Source organism: Psammomys obesus, unplaced genomic scaffold (assembly GCF_907164565.1).
Source record: "Psammomys obesus unplaced genomic scaffold, mPsaObe1.curated_primary_1811, whole genome shotgun sequence".
Lineage (NCBI taxonomy): Eukaryota > Metazoa > Chordata > Mammalia > Rodentia > Muridae > Psammomys > Psammomys obesus.
This window is the reverse complement of record NW_026596064.1, coordinates 11,982,830-12,004,454: the sequence shown is the minus strand read 5'-3', so window position 1 is coordinate 12,004,454 and position 21,625 is coordinate 11,982,830. Positions and strand designations below refer to the sequence as shown.

The following is a 21,625-nucleotide window of genomic DNA, read 5'->3' as shown; positions in this document are numbered from 1 at the left end:
TCCGTTTGGTGGGTGCTTTACCGTGACCGTGAACTAGACAAAATGTTCTCTCTGCCTTCCTGACCTCCAGAGCCCACAGCCATCTTCCCCAGGCAAAGCGGCTCTTCCCCTCTGGAAGATTGGAAAGACTAAGCTAAAGGCATTTATTTGTATTATCTCACGTGAATGGGTCAGAAGAGGCTAGAAGTGGACCAGATGCCCTGGAACTGGAGTTCCAGACGATTGTGAGATGCCTTGTGGGTGCTTAGAATTGAACCGGTGTCCTCTGGAAGAGCAGCCAGTGCTCTCTTTTAACGCTGTGCCACCGTTCAAGCCTTCTCCCTCTTTCAAAGAGTGTGGTGGTTTGTTTATTAAGAGTCTCACTATGTAGCTTTGACTGACCTGGACCTTAATCTGTAGACCAAGCTGGCCTCAAACTTGCCTCTACCTCCCAAGTACTGAGGTTAAAGGTAGGTGCCATCATGCCTGGCATTTTTTTTTTTTTAATGATGCCTGTGCGTCTAGGTGTGGGTGTATACATGAGTGCGGGGGCCTGTGGAGAGCAGAAGAGAGTTTGGGTCCGCCGCAGCTGGAGTTACAAGCAGCTATAAGTCACTGTGTGCGGTGTTGGGAGCCTAACGCAGCTCTGGCGGGATCCGTATAAACTCTTCAACTACTGAGCCAGCTCGCCAGCCCAGGTGAAATGACGTTTCTGAGATGAAGAACAACAACAAAAGACGCTAGGCCCAACACAGCTTGGTTTTTCCCATTGATGATATGACTAACAACTGTTTTTAAGAGTTTGAGAAATTCCCTCTATCTTTTAACCAACAAGTCTCCCCCTGCCTAGGCCAAGGCTCTAGAAAATGAGTTGAGCTTTAGATTCTGAGCATCTTTTTCATGATTCTTGAAGACCTCATTTAGCAATTAATTATCTAATTAAAATCTGCATGGCAAAAGGACCGCACGCATTGCCTAGTGTGACATGGGGCTCCTGCTCCTGGTGCAGGCAACTTTCTCTTCATACACACACACACACACACACACACACACACACACCACCACCACCACCACATACACTATATCATACAAGCACACTCACACAGTCACCTACTCACATACCCTATCATGCACGCCACACACCACACACTCATGCTCTGTCACACACAGACACACACTCCATCACACACATGCGCACACACCACTTGCCGCCATTCCCTCTCTCTTCAGAGGGTGAAGAACAGATGCCTGGGAAGGCATCTGCCTGAAGTCTGCGGCTCGCGCCTTCAGAACTCCATAGGACGTGCCCGCTGGCCACAGGCCGCCAGTCCCTTGCTTAGCTGCAGCGCGGTTGGATCTGAAGGTTCCATCCCTCAGAGGTGCTGTGCTTCTAGCCTGCTGCGGTCGAAGAGCGACCCAGCACAGCGCCTCAGTGGGTCTGTGTGCTTGCTTTCAAATGGGGTCTTGTCACGGAACACTAGACCGTAAGCTCGGTTCTGCCTCCGCTCCCGCCTGCCTTCACTGGCCGCACCGCCATGCCTCGTTCCTGCTGTCTTTAACGAATCCCAGCTGCGGATTTACTGTCCCAAAGCTTACATAATCTGTGGGATTCAAAGGGGCTTCCTGGATCTAGTAGCTTCCTGAAAATCGGCAAGAAACTGATTACTAGTCTTACTTCTAAAATGAGGTAAGGATATTTATGGGTAATTCGCAGAAAGTGAACAAATGGCTTTACTGCTTTCTTGTTATTGGTGTTGGGGGGGGTTCGAATGTCAGAGGACAGCTTTTGGGAGTCAGCTCTCTCCGTCCACCATGGGTTCCAGGAATCAGCTTCAGGTTACCAGGCCGGCACAGTAAACACCTTTCACAACCGAGTCATGTAGCTGGCCTCTTTTCTGTTTCTTTTTGAAACAGCATCTCATGATGGCCAGGCCAGGCCAGGCTGACCTGGAAGCAGTGACGATGCTCCTGCCGTGGCTTCCTGAATGCTGAGATCAGACATGAACCACCACTGCTGGCTTGGGCTGACATTTTATTTACTTACTTCACAGAGGCGCTGAGGATTCGAACCCAGGTCCCATGCTTGCGCAGAGGACGCTCTTACCACTGCGACATCTTAAAGTACTTTAAAAGGTATTTTCATTTTATGTGTGTGAACACTTCCGCCTGCACACACGTGCACGCGGTCACTGCATGTGTGTATGATCGCAGAGGTCAAATGTCAGACCCCCTGCGGCCTAGAGATGGTTGTAAGCCGCCATGGAGGGAGGGGCTGGGAACCGCAAGGGCAGCAGTTTTAAGCACCGAGCCATCTCTACAGCTGCCTCACCACCTCGACTTACTTTTTTAGAAGTCTACTTGCTCTCAAGTGAGAGGCATGCAAAACAAACAGAAAATAAAACAAAACAAAATCCCACCACCACAATTCACCACCCGGCAGCTTCTGGGAAGATCAGGGAGCTGCTTAGCACACGGCCAGCCCAGCTCTCGTTGCTGGTGCAACCACCAAATAACGAATTCCACAGCCTCCATCATCACCCCAGAGCTCACCGCCCAGGATGCCTCACCCAGTCTCACTGGTAGGGGAGAGCCCATATACCCAGCCCTACTGTCACAATGGCTGTAACCACTAAGGACCACAAACCAAACCGAAGTCCTGTGAAATGTTTCAAAAATTCTCTCGAGTAAATAAAAAAAGAAAGGGGGGGGGAATTCACAAGGAATAGATGATAAAGGCAGAGAGGATGAGGAGAGTGGGCATCTGGCGTGGATGCTTTGCTGGGTACCCGCTGGCACCTTCTGAATTTAGAACCACATCAACAAGTTACTCAGAGAAGCAAAATTCAAATGATTGTGCCTACTGAAGCCCCGGGGGATTTCTGGCCTAGCTCCAGCTCACTGACTATTAGACTGTCTCCTGAAATGTGGCCTGCCTTCCAGAAGTCCATGGAACAAAAACTGCAGCGATCTCAGTCCAAGATGTGGGCTAGCTCTGTGAGGGTAGAGGGAAAGGATCTCCAGGGGGCACTTCCTTCCTTCACCTATAGGTGGGGATAAAAGGCTGCTTGCACTGGACAGCAGCACTCCATGGAGATGGGAGGGCACGCGCAAAGAAACAGGCAAGCACAAGCAAGTAACATAAAATAGAAACGAACTTTATTTCTCTGGAAGAAGCAAGTATCCATAGCTGGGGCGGCGACTTTGGCAAGAGAGGCTGATGGGAACACATCGAACAGCAACAGGGGAAGGGCAGGGGTCAAACAGGAAACTACTGGTGCCCCTGGGGTCTCCTTCCAACCCTGGGGCCTTGGGCCCTGGTCCCTGCCAGAGAAAATCCTGGCACCTTTTCTCTACTCCTGAGCCACTTCAGGCTGTTTACAGGTACAAGATCCTAAGACCGGCCAAGCCCACAAGTTCACAGTGAAGCCGAGGGTCACATTCTGTCCAACACTCCAAATGCCTACAGGGGCTCCCGGGCAAAAGTCCCAGCCCTGAGGAGGGCCTGTTGGGTGCTGGCCCACCCTTCTGTGTGGCCAACACATCCTTCTTGTCCAAGTCAAGCCTGGCTTCCTCTCAGTCCAGTCCCCCAAGGGAAGCCCAGGGCACACTCTAGCCACTAGCCCAGCCTTGATCTGGAGCCAGAGGCAGGTCACACACAGGCCTGCCAGGCAGCTTCCCGTCTTGTCTTCACAAGGCTCCTTCCCACCTCTTGGTTGGGGCTCTAAGGGCTGAACCAAGGTGTGCAGAACAGCGCTGGGTGGGTGAGTGAGGTGGGCAAGGGGGGCTCGCAGCCTCCTGCTGCCTCGGTCTCACTCTGTCCGCTGGGAGCAGCAGGCAGCAGTGGGTCTTCAGGCCTGAGGCAGGGCATCTCTCCACCCTGTCCCACAGACAGGCTCAAGTGGTTCCTTTAGGACAGACCATTGCTCTCCAGTCAACCGTCAGCGTCTGAAGGAGGAAATAACCAAAAAGTTCACCCATCAACAAGGGCTGGTTAAACAGGGAGTGACCGCCTTTAGGTACCATTCAACAGATTAAAAAACTCGTTTCAGGCAACAATTTTAGAGCTTACCCTAAAGTGCTTTTGATACACTTAAGAAAATAGTACCACCATGTGCTGGAGTATCTAAGGACAAGAGGATTTGCTTCTCGGGATGCAAATCAGGGACCCTACAGCTTAGTAAAGACTGTCCAGTGTGTCCGAAGGCCCCAGCCCTCTCCCCTGTGTTTCTGATTGCTTCTGATTAGTGCACCAAGTTGTGCCATGAAAGCAGCACAGACTGGAAGGCCCCTCCCAGGCGCCTGCCTCCCAGCACCCAGCCATGCTTGCTTCCGGGGATGATCCTGTCCTCACACTCTGCCCGGTTCCACCACTTTAGGGCTTGGTGTTTATCTGCTACTGTACGCCAGGCTGGCTGCCCTTTGACTTTTGGGGGTTATTCTGTCTCTGCTTCCCATCTCTCCATAAGAGCAATGGGGTTACAAAGGAGGCCCAAGGTATTATGCATCCAGCTTTTACATGGTTCTGGGGATTCAAACTCAGGTTCTCATGCATATGAGCTATACTTCTCTCTAGTATTGACTGGTACTTTAAACAGAAGTATGGTGAAAGAGGTAGAAAAAAAAATTGGTTCAACACTTAGGACTGGGACTGGAGAGATGGCTCAGCAGTTAAGAGCACTCTCTGCCAATCCAGAGGTCCTGAGTTCAATTCCCAGCACCCACATGGTGGCTCACAACCATCTATCAGGTAAATATTCAGGACTAGAATGGTGTTCCATGAAGCACTTGGGCAGCTAAAGAGGAGCTAAGGAAACTGGCTTCCTTCACCCAGGGTCCCCGTTTCCTCTTTCACTCATCAATTCATGGTAAAAACCAAGTATCTAAAAGGTCTAAGTGAACTCATTTAGGACAGTTCTTTTCCAGCAAAACCGCCTGCCTCTCGGGCCCTGCCCCTGCCCTCCCCCTACCAGCTGGGGAGTCCCAGGCTACCTGTGGCCCTTCAGGGATAGGTAGGTTTTCCCCACACCCCAGAGACAGCCTCCGGGGGGGGGGGGGGGCACAGCATGCGGCTCACTCACTTGTGGTGGGCAGGGCCACAGGAGCCCAGGAGGTGGCAGCCGGCTTGCTCCAGGTTCCAGTCGAACATCTCCAGGACTTTGTGGCACTCCCCTCGCGGCCGAAGACCCAGCCCAAAGAGCTGCTCCACCTGAGGGCCAGAGAATGGTGGTGCCATGGGACACATTGAGGCCAAGGGGTATTAGGACAGAATGAGGGCACGAGACTCAGAGCCAGCGGGCAGGGTCAGGTACAGCAAAGCCAGCTTTCGGGGCCCCTGCCAGAGCAGGCAGGAAGTAATGGTACCTTCAGATACTGGGCAGCCCTCTGCACACTCCAGCTGTGGCTCTGCAGGGCCGCCTGGCACTCCTCTGTGGTCACCCCATGCACCATGGCCTGCAGCTGGGCACACCCACCCATCAGCACCACTTGGGCCCATTCCTCTGGGTCCCTCAGACCCCTGCCCTTCACGTGGAAGTGGACCTGGCACTCACCATCTGGACCTTGTCTGCTGGCCGGGCAGCCTCTTGCCCGTCACCCGGGCAGCCCCTCTGCGGCAGCCGAGCAGTGGCCCTCGGGGCTGGTGGCCGGGCCCCCGGGTTGCTGTTATTGGTGGAGAAGTTGGCCTTTGGGTCTGGGGCAGCCTGAGGCATAGGTCGAACGGTGGCAGTGGGGGCAGCAGGGGCTGGGGTACTGGGTGGGGGCAGCAGCAGGGGCACGGGCAGGGAGGCCGGCTCTTGGGGGCTCTGGGCCTCCTGCAGGAAGCGCTGATAGCGCTCCAGGTAAGGGGGGCGCTCGGGCAGCAGGTAGTAGTGAGTACTGCTGACCTTCCTGCCATCACGGACAATGGGCAGGATGCAGGGGCCAGCCCGAGAGCCAGGAGCCTGGATCACTTGTGGCGTGGCATACTTCGGGTCTGAGGCGAAGCTTTGGGTGGTGGGCATGGTCTTTCCGGGTGAGCTAGAAAGCCGGTGTGGTAGTGGAGAGCTGCCAGGTGGCACTAGGGGACTTGGGGTCCTCGAACCTTGAGGGGACAGGGGCTCCCGAGGAGGCACCCGGGGAGGGGAGGCAGGTCCAGGCCACTGACTTGTCTCTTCCTCACCCGAGGGAGCTGGAGATAGCCCCACGCGGGAACGTGTGGGCCGAGGGGGGATAGGTACCCGGGGTGGCACCTGGGGCTTGTCATCACCCCCTGGGGTAGGGGAGGGGGTCAGCTGGCCGGTGGGGACCTGGAGCTGCCGCATACACTCCTGCTGCAGTGCCTGGAAAATCTCTGCTGTCTGGGCCGAGCTGGCTGGCTTGCCTCCACCCTGGGGTGGAAGGAACAGGTTATCCTCCAGGGCAGGGGGCAGCTGTGCCTGCTCAGGCACAAAGGCGTAATTGGTCTCGCCCTGGCTGGGCCCAGGAGGGAGCCCTGCACCCACTAGGGTGTTGTTGATAGAGCAGACCTCAAAGTCATCCTCATCTTGGGCCACATCATCGTAGGCAGGGGGTGGGGGCAGCGGACGGGCGTCCCAGTCTACTACGGGTGTGGGGTGTAAAGGTCGTGGCAGTGCCCGTGTGGGGCTCTGTGGCGGTGTCTTGTCCAGCAAGGAGCAGGCATCCATGGCCAACTGTGCCAAGGAGGGCGCGCAGGGCCGTGGGGCTGGGACCACGGGCTCCTCGCCAAAGTCTATGAGCGTGACCTCGCCCCCACTGCTGCGGCCTGCCTTGGTGCCTGGCACCCGGGCTGAGGGCTTTGCTAGCCACAGCCCTCGGGGCAGGCCTGGCTTCCTCAGGCAGAGCCTCTTAAAGTCGCTGGCCAGGGGGTCTTGGTCCTCACTCACAGGGTCATACGTTGGCTCTATGATTAAAAAAAAAAAAAAGTGGGGGGAGACCCCAAAAGGGAAATAGTGTCAGATGATATAAATGGGGAACAAGGAAAGGTAGGATGTGTAAAAGAAAGCCAAGTATCACCCCTCCCCCAACTATCCACTACCAACTCCCCTTCAGGTTAGCCCCTACTGTCAAGAGCATAGCCGACGCCACTCAAACAGGGCAGAACCTTCTCTCTCTGCCTTCAGGCCTCAGCGTGGGCTGGAGAGACCTCCCAACTCTACCTAAGCTAGAGCAAGCAAGACCCTGCTCGCACCTGGCTCTGATGTTCCAGAACACAAGAGCCCTGAACTCCTCGCTCCTGTTTAGTAATCTCTCACCCCACCTCTACTGTGGCAAACCATTAGAGCAGACTCGGGCCAACGGGAACTTCCCTCAGAGGACAGAGCTCCTGATAGCTACCACCACATCACAGATATAACCTCTGTAGGCCTGAAAGAGCGTGAGGCTGGCCAAGCCACAGCAGAGCAAGATCAAGGCCAGGCTTTGAGGGTACAGATCAGGGAGGCGGGCATGCCAGGCCGATTCAGCAGCAAAAGCTCACAGCACACACCCGCTTCCCCCTCCACAAAGCCAGCCACTGGGGGCTCTGTACCTTCCAGGAGAGGAGAGGTGAGAGGAGAGAGAGGGCGGGGGCAGGGGCCAAGGCACCCTGAGCAGCCCCACTTACTCTGAGTGAAGATGGCAGGCTGAGGTGGGCGAGGTGGAGGCTCCCCTGTAAGAAAGGCCATGCGGACAGGGGAGGCAGAAAGAAAGAATGTCCAAGCAAGGCAGGGGTGAGGTGGAGGAAGATAGAGCCAGACAGAGGGAAGAGTTGAGATAAAGAGAGGCAGAGAGGGCAGGGAGAAGGGGAGGGGGGCAGAGAGAAGGGGGAAGAAAGAGAAAGAGGAAGAGAGAGAAGGAGAAGGAGAGAGAGAGAGAGAGAGAGAGAGAGAGAGAGAGAGAGAGAGAAGGTGAACAGGAGTGATCAAATGCACAAACCCAACTGAAGATGGGAGGGAAAGGGGAGGCAGGATGGAACAGTCGTGTTCCAGAATGACAGGCATGGGATCTGGGAAGTGAGTGGGGCTCCTGGCTGAGACATAGCCCAGAGTCAGGTACGGGGGTGTTGGCTTGGGAGAAAAGAGCATGATTAGGAAAGTAAGGGGAGCTAGGATCTGAAGAGCCTGGCGAGGAAGGAGGGAGGAGGAAGCTGAGGCTTCAGGACCACCCCAAGGATACCCTCCTCGGCGGATACAGCTGCCTCTCCTCTCCCACCCCACGCCTGGCCAGAGCCAGGGATCCAGCTGTCCCACCTGCTGCCCTGACCCAACTGTCCCCAGAGCAGAACTGCAGGCTCAGGGTGGCTTAAGGCAGCGACCTCTTCTAGGTAGCCAGTGAACTGGGAACAGCAAGGAATGGAAGGGCTCTTACTTTTCACCCTTCCTAGATGCTGGGTGGGTCGGGAGGTGCTCAATTCTACACTCAGCAAGTCAGGAGGGTCCATGGGGTTTCCCAGGTAGAGCCTGTTGAGAGAGAACCAGGTTAAAGGGTGAAACGGTGGCAGACATGCAGGGCCCATACCCAAACGCCAGGCCCCACACCCCACAAAACCACCTCCTGAGTGTTTAGAGGACAATGCAAAGACTAAGACACATCTTAGAGGAAGCTGAGTGGCAGACCTGAGTCACAAGGCTGCCATTGGGTCTATACAGATCCTGATCCCTTCACCCAGAGGGGCCCACCATGGGGAAGGCACACCTGATCCAAGCTGAAAAGGCTTTCCTCCACGGGTTCCCATACCTTAGAAGCGTGAAGCTGATCCTTGATGACTGACAACACCCCAGCCCATGCCAGGCATCTACCTGCTGGCATACGCTGGTTCTACAGATCCTCCCGGGGGACTAGAGAGGAACATCTGCTGCTAGCCCCTAGAAGGGTGGGCAGGAGGCAGCTTCCTGCTGAACCACAGGAAATGTGGAGGATGCTGAGCTGCCCAGCCCCTGTGCTGACTGTGTATCTGGGATCTGTGACTTAGTCACCAAGGCTGATTAAAGCCTGGAAGAATGAGGCCGGGCTGGCTGAGGCACAACAGAAGTGGGACAGAGGGTGCAAGCCTCCAGCTGCAAGGGTCTCCCCTCCCCTCCCCCTACTTTCCTAGGGCCTCACCTGGTTCCTGGGAGGCAGGGACCTGAGCAGAGCCCTCTGAGGCCCTGATGTTCTGGTGTTGGGGGGCGAGCATAGGAAAACAAAGGCCTATTTTACTATACTCTGGGAGGAGGCAGCTGGAGAAAAGGCCACACAGAGGCACAGAGGCCTAGCAGGAGAGCTGACAGAGACTAAATAGGATGGGTGGAGTACCAAGAAGTGCCTAATTCTGCATTTTCCCCAGATGGCTCCCAGTGACCTCACTCTACCTAAAGGAGCCCGGGAATTCCTCCCAAGCAGAGTGAGCTCTGCACACACTGGGGGCATGCTAAGTTCCCTCCAGGTCTGTTCCCACCCTGGGAAGCAAACTCATCCCTGCCTGGACCTGTACACAAGACATGAGACCTGACCTCATAGGCTCAGGGCTGCAGAGCTCTGGAAACCCCTGAAGGAAAATGCTGTCAGAGGCAGGTGTCTTGAGAGAAATGCTTCCAAAGTGTCTCTCTATGTGCCAGAAGGTGTAGCCTCCTCTGGGAGAGTGACAGGGGACTTTTTAGCAAGTAAGAATGAAATCCTTGGGGTTTCATGACCTTGGTTTTATTTACAGTGGAGGAGTGCACACAGACAGAGACTCTGCCCCACAGATGTGGCAAAGCAGTACTGGGGAAAAGAGAATGCTGTTCACCCAGCATCAAGCGCCCTGGCCTCCTGACCCCCACATAATCTCAGCACCCACAGAGAAACTGGGACCTCCGCCAGCACCTACACCTTGTCCCAACCCGCCTCCATACCCTACTCTCATCTGGTAGGTGGGCTTCTGGAACAAACGAAGCAGAGAGAGAGAGAAGAAATGAGTAGTGCTCAGAGCCGCAGGAGCGTGGAGTGAGGGCAGACAGCACAAGCGAAGAAGATCTCTGCTTACTCATGCCTCAGACACCTACACATCTATTCTAAGGTAAAAGCTGCAACCCTCTGTGCGGGGCTGCGCGGCCTGCAGGGTGCAGCTCCCCTCCGCAGAGTCGGCGTGGGGTGACGGGCTGAGCCCACACGCCCTGCAGTGCTAAGCCAGGGTATGGAGGGAGGCCATCGAAACACCATGGCAGAGAACAACACAGTACAGAAACCTATGTGGTTCAAGCGGCACGCTCGTGTGGTATGGGGAGGGGCTAGTAATGTCGGAGCCCAGAACCAGGTCAGGTCGGCATCTCTCTCCCTGGTACTCACTCATCAATCCTGTCAGGGAAGCCCCAGCAGTGGCGGGGGTCACTGTCGCCATGCCCTGTGTGGATGAAGCTATTCTGTAGAGGCTGGCTGATGTCCTGGGCTGACAGGCCAGCCACGGAAGTCACCACATTTCGAGGGAAGGGTCCTACACATAGTGTCCGTGTGTTCTGGCCACGCCACCAGTAGTTCTCAGCCCTGTGCGACAGAGATAACACAGTGAATTAGCAGGTATGGGGGTGGAAGAGACCCCGAACAAAGGGACCCTTCTCATACCAAGGTCCCTTCCTAGTCATGGAACCTGGCTACCTTGGCAGAGGGGAAGCATTGGAGATAAGGCCTCAAAACCAGTCCAGATACAAGTCCATTTTCCACAACAGCAACACCATAACCCGCCACTCCCTGAAGAAGGCCTGGCTACTTCCTCAGCCTTACCCTGGGGTAGGTCAGGGAGCTTATTCTACAGTCTACAACTAAGGAAACTGCTTCCAACAGGTGACATGACTAGCATATTTACCAGGGTGATCACAGAAGACCCAGTATTCAAACCAATTGGCTCACTCTCACAATACCCGTTTTCCTCCCTCTAGGCAGGGTTTGGCCTTGGTCTTCTTAGGGCCACTAGATTCACTGTTCTGCAGGGTTATGGGAATTTTAAGTGATACAGCAGCCAAAGGAAGCCCCATGAGTTTAGGACCACTCCTTCCAATTACTGCTCAGCACTTGCATGCAGATCTGACCCACAACTTCTCTTCAGTGGGGCTTTGCACCACCTGGGAGCGAAGCTACGGGGCTCTAGCCTTGCTGTGCTCCCCGTTTTCTCAGGATGAGGCCTCTTCCCCCGTTACAATAAGGGGTCCAGAAGGGAAACTCAGAATTCCCAGTGTGGCAAAGCATGACGATCTCGGTCCCTCACTCGGCAGACAAAATATGAACAAACCTGTACCTGAGCCAGCTGAGGCCACACGGCAAGCAAGCAAGTAGAAAGGAAACTCCCAATGCCCCAAAGCTGGCTGCCGAGGCCCTACATCTGCAGCTCCTACCTGAAGATGTGGGCAGAGTCTGGGTTAAGGCACCCGTGGTAGCGGTCATGCTGCGGGGACACATCCATGCCACCACTGCCTGCCCTGCCCTGTCTCCTCCTCACCGTCATCTGCCCCGGAGCCAGAAGGGCCTCCTGTGAAACACGGCCACGAGAGAGGAGCTGGGGAGGTGCTGTGCCCCACCACGGCTGCCTTCTGGTCACGAAGACTGCTTGCTGGCCACCGCCAGACACAGCCACCCTGTGATTATCCCTGCCTGCAGGGTCGGAAGGGCAGGAAGGAAGGAAGAAGAAAGGACAACACCCGGAGAAGGAACAAGTCTTCTCTGAAAATAGCAGATCCATTCCGAGGAGAGAGGGACCTTGACACAGAGCTGCCCATGAGAAGCACAGGGCAGCAATGCCTGCCCGCACCCCGGGCTGTTGCCCCAGCAGCAGCAGCCCCTCCACAAGGCTGGGCACTAGTCCTAGACTTTACTCTGCCCACCTCCTGAGGTGCTCCTTAACTCAGCCGCAGCTGAGGTAGAAATGTTACCCAAACATTCTGCTCACCACACACACAGCCCTACCCTGTCCCCCTGAGGGGACAGACTTGGTGCCTGACACCCCTTCTACCACAGAAAATGAAGGCTATAGGACAAGACAGGCCAAGAACCTGCCAACGGATTTCAAAACCTCTGCCCCTACTCAATAAAACTTCTGAAAAAAACACACAAAAGGATGTAGCCATCTTACCCTCCAAGTAAGGCCCCTGAGGGAGGCCAGCCACCACTTGCATTTATAAGTCTGTTTTCATTTTTATTTTATTTTTTTAGGTTTTTCTGCATAGGGTCTCTCTATGTAATCCTAACTGGAATTCACTTTGTAGATCAGGCTGGCTTCAAACTCAGAGATCTTCTGGTCTCTGCCTCCCAAGTGCTGGGATTAAAGGCGTGTGCTACCATGCTCAGTATATCCAAACGTTGACAGAGCCCCCTAAACTCTGTCAGAATACATAGGTGGCCCCCATCTACCCCAAATCCTGAGGACTGAGCTTAGAGAGTCTGAGCTCTGGTACTCATTCATAGAGCTGGGACTAGGAAACATACTGAAGATAGTTTTGGAGAAGAGAAATAGAAAGCCATGAGACAGGGGGTAAGAAAGTTAAGAAGAGCCAGAGGAAAAGAGCCACAGAGACAAACCAACCCAAAGAGACACCGCAGCCATGCACCTAGAGACATGGAGACTCGGACAAACAAACATAGCAATCTGGGGGTGAGAAGAGGGAGGGAAGCTCCGGCAACCACAGACACACAGGCCCACTCCCAACGGCTCACCGGCTGCTGTGGCCTCATGCCCCTGACCTCCCACCGCCTGAGCAGTTCCAGGGGCCAAGCAAGAGCTGGCACTTCAGAGAGAGGCGTTCTAGGAGCTGAACCATCCGCTGTGGCGGCATCAGCAGCTGAAGCCAACAGGAGCCTGAGGCGGAAGGGCAGGACGGGGTGCACCCAGGACAACCTCCCAGGAAGAACAACTCCCCTGGCCCCTCCTGCAGCCTGCTTTGTTCTCAGTGACCCAGGGCACCACTTCCAGAGACACACTGCAGTTGCCCCCAGGGAACATAGGCTCCAAGTGGAGCTGGAGACAGGACTAAAAAATTTGGAGCCAAGCTGGCTCCAGAGCTTTCGGGCTCCTATAAGCCGGAGTGGCTCCAGGCATTAAGTCTCTGTCAGGTGCCTCCAGGACGGGGCTCATGCCACCCCCAATCTTCCCATCTCCTATGCCCCTTACTTCCCTCTCAGGCGCAAACACATACATGGTTCCTCTCTGTCTCCATGTCTCCCCTAGCAGTTTTCTTTTCTTTTCTTTCCTCTTTATTTTAGTTTTTTGAGACATGGTTTTTGTTTTTTGAGATAAGGTTGCTATGTGCAGCCTTGGCTGTCCTGGACTTGTTTTGTACACCAGGCTGGCCTCCAACTCCCAGTGATCTGCCTGCCTCTGCCTCCCAATTGCCAAGATTAAAGGTATGCACCACCACCACCTGGCTTCTACTTTCTTCTGTCACCAACAACTCCCCTTCTCTGCAACCTGCTACAACATCACTCATGTCCCAAAAATGGAACAGGAGCCCGACATGAGAGAGCCCGTATAGCGGGACAGGGGCTACAGTGGTATAGGCAAATCCAAGACACTCAGGGCCCATTCCACTGACTCAGGCTGAGACTCACCCGCACTCACCAATGCCAGTAAGGCACAAGAAATACCGAAGGGCCCCTGCAGGCATCCCTACCCAGTTCTGAGTCAGAGGAGGCAGGGACAGAAATCCCCCTCTGCCTCACTTTTCTTCCTGGTCCTCAACACTCACCCACAGTTCCAAAGCAGAGATGCCCTGCCCCAACCAGTTCCTCAGACAGTCTGCAGATCAGGTGACTGGAGGCAGGACCAAGAGGGTAAGGCCAGGGCAGGTGCTGGGACTAGACATCTGGGGGAGCAGGTAGGAGGCTGATTCTAGGGTGCTGCTGGGAGGCTAGGGTTTCAAGCTGGTCAGACACACGGCAGACCTTACCAGGAAGAGCTGGGAAAGGAGTGGGGAGGGGGGGGGGTCTGGGCATCGGGTGGAGGAAGCACCCCAACTAGGAAACCCTGGGAGGCTCACCAGGAGGGGTGGAAAGCTGCCAAAAGGGTGAGGCAGAGCAGGGGGAGGCTGTTTGGGAGTCTGAAAGGTACCCAGGTGAGTAAGTAGTCAAGTTCCTATGCAGCTGGGCATGGCAGCCCACACTCACAACCCCAGTACCTGGAGGTAGAGGCAGGAGGATAGGGTGTTTAAGGCCAGCCTGAGCTACATGAGACTTTCTCTCTAGAAACTGGGAGGCAGGGACTCCTGTGCTGGAGACAGCAGAGGGAGAGGACGAGAACACTCAGAATTCTAGTGCTGGCCTCCAGGTCTGAAGCCAAGATGGGCCACAGCCTAATCCTCACCACAAGGGCAGTTCAGCTGTAATACCATGGCCAGGGCTGGAGCCCAATGGGAAAGGGCAGTGGGGCTGGGGTCAGGCAGGAAAAATCCCACCTAGCAGCTCTCAGTAGTGTGAGCGAGGACTGTCACCTGACACTGCCCGCTCCTGCCTACATGATGCCATGGGACTCTTGGAGGCAGAAGGGGTCTACGTACCTCTCCAGCCCATGCCCTTTACGAATCCCAGTGTGGCCCACAGCCCTACCTTCCCTCGATGACAGTGATGACGTCATTCATCTGGATGTGCAGCTTATCTGGCTCCTCGAAGTCCTGAAGGGCCCGCATGTCAGTAGGCTGAGCCTGGGGGCAGAAAGAGGTCACTGCCCAACCCAGGACTTAGCTGCCCACTAGCCCCTCCCCAGTCACTGTGAGCAGATCGGCCCCTCACCTCCAGCAAGAAGTCTCGAAGGGCCACAAATGTGGGTCTGTCCTCTGGCTTGTGTGCCCAGCACTGGACCATAACATTGTAGATGTCTTGGGGGCAGTCCTCAGGCCGGGGCAGGCGCTCCCCTTCCTTGTCAATCTTATGCAGGATCTGCCAGCCAAGTGATGCAGAGGTTGGGGCAGCAGTGCTTGCCTCTTCACGTCCTACCTTTCTGTTGACCCGTCCTACAGCTGAACACGCCCGCCCACCATGGGAAAGTTCCGTTCCTAGGGAAGCCTCCATTCCCAGAGCCCCTGAGACCTTTATTGCCAGCCTAACTCTGCCCAGAACTCATTTGTGTCTCCCTAACCCCACCCCTATCCTGTGGCATTCTGGGCAAGCCCTCTCTTTGTTAAGCTCTCAGGGACCCCATGTCAACGTGGGATAGGTGAGGGAGAGATGGGGGTCTACCAGAAAAAAAACAGTTGCAAGCACCCTGTGAGGAACCCACCCCAGCCCTGTCACCTGGCTGCCGTTGAGGCCAATCCAGGGCTCCTGGCCATACGTGAACATCTCCCACAGCGTGACCCCAAACATCCAGGTGTCGCTGGCATGGGAGAAAGTCCGTGTTTTCAGGCTCTCAGGGGCACACCTGGCAAAAGATAAAGGTTAAAGGGAAGGCTTGCTAGGGACCTCTACTTGTTACCCCCTTTAGCTACCTCTGGCACCATTACTCTATGATCTCAGCAAAGGATCAGCCCAACCAGAGGCAGGGCAGGTACGGCCACGTGCAGGTGGACAGCGCTAGTCACGTCCTACAAGATGTGGCCTGGTCTACAGCCACCAGCTCTACCTAGACACACCTGCTGACCATTCTGCCTGGCTACTCGCCATACAGTTCAAACTTAACAGCAAAGTCCTCCAGGAAGTCTTTTAACACCCCAGCAAGTAGCACTGTCCTTCGGATCCCACAGGCAGTTACTCTGTGCCTTCCAGTGTCCCTATGGAGAATTCCCTGGGTGGATGTGCAAACCTATAAATACGGTAAAGAAAGGCACCCCAGGCCCAATACGGATATGATAACAACAGGCCGGGGCAGACAGTCCTGTGGTGGGTAACAGAGGCCTCAGAAGTTTGAGGCTTGGGGGTCTGCTGAGACTGGAGTGGAGCTCAGGCCCTACAGCCAGCAGCACCTGCCCCTCACCAGGCAAAGGGCACCTTGCGATGTTCTTGCATGACATAGTGGTCGTCATTCTGGGGCAGAGCTCTCATCAGTCCAAAGTCCCCAATCTTGACCAGATCACGAGTAGCCAACAGCAGATTCCGAGCAGCCAGGTCACGGTGAATGAAGCGCTTGGACTCCAGGTAGCCCATGCCCTCAGCCACCTGGACAGCGTAGCGGCTCAGGGTCCCCAACAGGAAATGCCCTTGGTGTTTACGTAGTCGGTCCAACAGGGATCCCAGAGGTGCCAGCTCTGTCACCTGAGGCCATACAGAAGACACAGAGGATAAAGCCGGTAGGTCTCGGCCACTCTCCGGGGGTCAAAGTTTCCAGTCTCTTTCTGGAGGGAGGTCTCCCATAGCTGTATTCAGTATTCCTTCCTGACCTGTCTGTTGAAAGCTTCCACAGAGTCCAACAGCTTTCCAGGCCTGTCCCTTCAGCCACCCCAAAACCTGAGCCCCAGAGAGAAGCACCCCAAAGAGGCTCAGGCTAGAATCTCCAAAGATCAACTCAAGTCAAGTTGTGCCCAGCCATTCCTATGGGCACAACTCCTTGCCAATGAGCACTAGAAAACCTAAAGATGACAGTGCTAGGCAGGACCCTGGTAAACCCCTTTGCCACGTGTGGTGGGATACTACCGCAGGCAGGAGGCAGAGCACATCTGGGGCCTACAGCCTGCAAGCTCCTCTCTGACCCTCCCTCCTACCCAGGCACTCACCATTTTCATAGGTGGCGTGAGTACCACACCATACAAGCGAATGAGGTTTCGATGGTCAAGTGAATGCATGGCATTGACCTCCCGGATGAAGTCGTCCATGGCCTCCGGCTGGCTCAGCACATCGGGTTTCAGGCATTTCACGGCCACACTCACCTGCCCAGAGCAGGGTTAGCAGGGAGTTAGACCTTTCATCGTCCCCAGCACTGAGCTAACTGCTCCTTCTAACTCCGAGCCAAGGTCCTTGTCTCAGACCTGTTTGCCTGGGTGTGGTGTGGTGTCACCAATTTACATACTATGGCCCTTGCCTGGGGAGAGCAGCTGACTGACCTCTAAAGGTCATTAAATGTAGGCCTCCTCTTTCTGGGAAAATTCCTAAATCAGCAATGACAGTAAATTAAGAGATGAGCACTATGAAGACAGAACAGTAACTAAAATGCCATAATCTATGGAACTGCAGGATGCCACGGCAGCCTCCCTTAGAAAATGGGGTGCTGAGTGACCTGGGCTGGCCAGAGCCTGTGGGGGGCCTGGCAATTCCAATATCCTGTCTGGGAAGTGCTTCTGGCCCACACACGTATTTAAAAATCAGTATCCATTCATTCATTTTCTCCATCTGCACATGTGTGTTTACTAATGCAGACATTTTAAAAATATAATTAGGAGAAGAAGGGTCTATGGCTTAAAGAGGTAAATCAAAATTGTCTCAGTGGTGGTGACATGGCTTAGCGGGCCAGCACTTGCTTCAAGGCTAGCCCACTACCATGAAGAAAGGAGAGAACAGAGAGAGAGAAAACACTCTGTCATTGCAGGTTCAAAGCCACCCCTGGTCAACCCATCAAGATTCGGTCTCAGAACAAAACAGTATCCTAAATGAACCCAGCAAAACACCTGCTGGGGCTGGGGTGTAGGCAAGGCAACTTGCAGCTCTGCCTCAGCCACCTGGCGGAATTGCAGACCGCTGGTTTTCATTTCCCTGTGTCCAGCCTTTCACAGTAAGCAAACTATTTTTAGGCTTGAGAAAAAGCAGCCTCTGTGCATAGCAAAACCTGAACGTGGCTCAAAAGCGAGTATTTCACAACCTGTCTCTAGGAGTATTTCACAACCTGTCTCTAGTCAGCCATGTTCTGATGAGGGGGGCACCCCGGAGCTCACCGTCTTCCCGGCAGGGGAGTCCCATTCGCCCCTGCGCACCACGCCAAAGGAGCCGTCTCCCAGCTTCTCCAGGAGGCGCAGGTCCTTCTCCCCGATGAGGCAGGTGAGGCTCTGCAGGGTCCCCTCCCCTGCCAGGGCCCCTGGGGTGGGTGAGGGCTTCCGGAAGGTGTTCTGAGAGTGATGGGGAGGGAACTCAGCCTCCAGCCGCTTTCCACTGAACACCTGTTTGAAAGCAGGCAGGAGCCAGATGGAACCCAGGGCCCCAGAAGCACTCGGTCCCGCCCTACTGGTAAGCCTTAGGCAGCTCCTGGCTTTGCCAAGCTGCCCAGGAGCAGCCCCATTAAAGGCTCACACTTCCTCCAAAGTATCCCTTAACTGGGAGCCCACAGCGGAAGCCTCAGGGCAGGCATCAAAAACAGATAAATATGCAGCTTGTGGCTGAAGCAACCCCAATTGGTCTGTGAAGACAGAGAGCCCAAAGCCCTCTAGGTACACCCCCATCCTAGGTCTTCAGCTCCTCCCATCCTACCCTTCCCTTCCTGAACCTCCTATACAGCACAGACTCTTGACCCTAGCACACAAAAGGAGGGCAGGAGCCCGAGGGGCCCTCCAAACACCTCCCTGTCCATTTTTAGCCCTGGCCCCTTCTCTGGGTTAACCATTTGGCACTGTCTGTCTCTACCCTCCCTGGGGAGTCGGCTGCCCTTCATCCTGCCCAGGGGAGAAGATAATTTTAGTCTGAGGTTGAACCATGAGTGTGTGTGACGTGTGTGTATGTGGCGCAGATGAAGCCAGTCTTTGCTGGAAAAGGGCCTGGGAAGACAGCTGGGTTTCTGGAGGGGCGCCTAGAGCCAAAGGCTGAGAAGGAAGGAAGACTAGAAGGGTCTCCAAAGCCTATTTTGGAGAAGGAAGGGCCAAAGGTCAGGAGACAGGAAGGGAAGGACCAGGAATGAGCAGACCTGGTCATGCAGTCTGCCTTGGGCCCCTCCCCCGGGGCCCCAAAGCTCACACTGCAGGCTGCAGACTTCCCCAAGAGTTGGCCAGCCTTACCTGCACGTGCTAAGGGGCAGCTCCAATCTTTGCACCTTTTTGAACTCTGTAATTAGGGTTCCTTCCCACTAATTAGGATTCCTAATATCTGCCAAGAACATTCAGCTTACAGTGTCTACCTCGGCCACTGCAGCCAGGAGGGCCCTTCCCACAGCCCTGCAGGTGAGCTGGGTAATGGAGCCAATACTGGTTTATCGAAGACATGGGTTTAGAGAGGGCCACTGACCACTCAAGAGACCTACTATGGGGGGCGGGGGAATAGATCCAAAAACTCCACACTGCTTTCTCTCTCTCTCTCCTAGAGTCAATCAGTCCCAACACACTCATCCTTAGCTAAAACCTGGGCAAAGGACCAGGACTGTGTCCCCAGAAAAGGCCACAGGCTCTCAAGAGACAGACCTTTTGCCAAACTGCAGTCAGGAAATCTCTACTGCCCAATCTCAGTCCAGCTGTTCTGCCTGCTCACCCCCACCCCAGGGAGGCCAGAAGTGGGGAGGGAGGCCCTGGCTGGCTCACTTCCTCTCTCATTGTCTTCCAGACAATGGGAAAAGTTCCACTGAGTCAGATGGGGACTCACAACACCATAGACCCAAACCAGGGTGGGTGGGGGGAGCTGTGGGGAAGTGGGGAAGGAAGCTGTCAGCACAGCCTGATGACCAGAGGAACCTGAAGAGCAGGGGCGGTGGGGAGGGCAGAGCAAGGCAAAGCTGTCCAGACAGTCCCCCACCACCCCACGCTGGACACTGGCCCGACACCCAAAGGAAGGAGTACTTGTCAACAAGTCCCTGCTCCCGCACACAGGGAAGGTGAAACCCTCGCCATTCACAGGCTATTCACGTGTCCGTCTGTGGCGGAGACAGACGCTTAGCCGGGCAGCTCCACAAGTGCCCTGCCAGATAAGAGCCTGGAGGAGGGAGGTCTGTACAAAGTGTGAGGGAACGGCTGAGATTATAGCTCTGGGGAACAGGAGAAGGGTCCTGGGGCTGCCAGCAGCTCGAGGCCCTGGGGCGCCCCTCCACTCCCACACGGTTTACTCACACACCTTGCTCATCCATGACTTGCGTTTGCACATGGCCTTCCTCCTCTTCACAGCCTCCCACAGCCGCCTCTGGCCTGCAAGGAGGAAAAATGAACCCAGAGCTGTCTCACAGCTCACACACCCTCCCGAAGGGGCTGCTGTCCACCCAACAGGCTTCCTCGGTCTGGGGTGGACCCACCAAGAGATGCCGCTCAACACGACACCAGCTCATCAGCTGCCCAGCCAACCAGGAGTTTCATTCACCCAACCTCTGCATTCTATCTCTAGATGATTCTCAAACTGGGTGGAGGTGTTTACCCATCAAAACTGGGGTGGTCAGTTACCTATCCAACTCTCCAGACAAAGCAGGTAAGGAAATGCACAGAGTTTTCTCCATCTAAGGTCTGCCTCCCATAAAATTTCCTTACACTCTTGACATCAGACACTGTGCTAGCTGGTTTTACGCCAACATGACACAAGCTAAAGTTATCAAAGGAACCGCAATAGAAAAGATGCCTCCGAAAGGTTGGGCTCTACGCAGAGCTGTAGGGCATCTTCTTAATCAGTGATTGACGGGGGAGGACTGGCCCCTTCTGCATGGAGCCGCCCCTGGGCCGGTGGTCCTGGGAAAGCAGGCTGAGCAAGCCATGGGGAACAAGCCAGTAAGCAGCACCTCTCCATGGCCTCTGCATCAGCTCCTGCCTCCAGGTTCCTGCCCTAGTCAGAGCTCCTGTCATGATTTCCTTCAATGAACGGTGGTGTGGGAGTGTAAGCCAAACAAACCCTTTCCCCAATAAGTTACTCTGGTCATGTTTCATCACAGCAATGGTAACCCAAACTAGGACAGAAATCAACTATCCAAGCCAAAAGTAGTGTAAGTTAGTCTTTTTTTTTTTTTTTTTTTTTTTTAACTTGTAAAACATTTGGCAGTTCTGAGCTGAACACACTAAGGTTTCCAATTGTGTTTTTTGGGACAGTCTACTGTAGCCCAGGCTGGCTGAATTGGCTATGCAGCTGATAATTCTGAGCTTCTGATCCTCCTGCCTCCACTTCCCGGGGTGTCTGTGTTTGTGGTGCTGGGAATGAAACCCAGTACTTCACTCTTAACAGGTGAGCTCCACCCCAACCCCTGATAAATTTCTCATGTTCTACAGAGAACAGTATGACATCTAGACAGTCCCTGCCAGTTTTAGTTTAAAAAGAAAGATAAAGTATCAGCATGTTGGCAAACCATCTGAGAGACATCTTTATTTACATAGGTGCCCTGCCTCCACGTGTATCTGTGTGAGGACGTCAGATCCCCTGGAACTGGAATTGCAGACACTTGTGAACTGCCATGTGGGTGCCATGTGGGTGCTGGGTCCTTGAGAGGAACAGCTGGTACTCCTAACCACTGAGCCATCCCTCCGGCCTGAGATGTTCTTTAATGGGTTTTATTTATGTATGTATTGTGTGTGTGTCTCAGTGTACGTTGTATGTATGCAGGTGCCCACAGGGACCAGAAGAGGAGCCAGACCCTGGGAGCAGGAGTTAAAGGCCGTTCCAAGCCAGACTCAGGTCCTCTACAAGAGAACAGTGCATGCTTTTAACCACCGAGCCATTTCTCTGGCCCCATCTGAGAGTTTTTTGTCTTCTCTTCTCACTGTAGGTCCCTTGGCATTTACCCACTGGTGCTCGGGATGAAAAACAGGCTCATTCTACACTTACAAAAGAGACACAGGAAACACATCCCACAGATATCTGACTAAACACAAAGCGGAAGGGCTAGAGAGCAGCCCTGGTAGCACAGGCCTGCAATCCCAGCTAC

At 54.6% G+C, this 21,625-nt stretch overlaps 1 protein-coding gene across 12 annotated transcripts in view; it reads right to left on the bottom strand.

Moving 5' to 3' along the window:
• Positions 1-3,113: 3,113 nt before the first annotated feature.
• The window catches only part of Tnk2 (tyrosine kinase non receptor 2), a 37,600-nt gene continuing 19,088 nt past the window's right edge, over positions 3,114-21,625 (bottom strand). For 4 of the 12 annotated variants that reach the window (XM_055624855.1, XM_055624856.1, XM_055624848.1 and 1 more), the window contains exons 3-16: positions 19,843-19,913; positions 17,751-17,972; positions 16,599-16,751; positions 15,863-16,140; positions 15,184-15,310; positions 14,683-14,829; positions 14,500-14,594; positions 10,261-10,455; positions 8,323-8,414; positions 7,580-7,624; positions 5,529-6,877; positions 5,341-5,436; positions 5,058-5,185; positions 3,114-3,924 (exon numbers count right to left, since the gene is read on the bottom strand). In XM_055624855.1, the coding sequence (XP_055480830.1) occupies positions 3,918-3,924; positions 5,058-5,185; positions 5,341-5,436; positions 5,529-6,877; positions 7,580-7,624; positions 8,323-8,414; positions 10,261-10,455; positions 14,500-14,594; positions 14,683-14,829; positions 15,184-15,310; positions 15,863-16,140; positions 16,599-16,751; positions 17,751-17,972; positions 19,843-19,913 (3,005 nt within the window). In that variant the 3' untranslated portion in view covers positions 3,114-3,917. Of the gene's footprint in view, positions 3,925-5,053; positions 5,186-5,340; positions 5,437-5,528; positions 6,878-7,579; positions 7,625-8,322; positions 8,415-10,260; positions 10,456-14,499; positions 14,595-14,682; positions 14,830-15,183; positions 15,311-15,862; positions 16,141-16,598; positions 16,752-17,750; positions 17,973-19,842; positions 19,914-21,625 lie in introns of those variants that run through there. The other 8 variants (XM_055624850.1, XM_055624857.1, XM_055624852.1 and 5 more) reach the window with 8 other exon arrangements.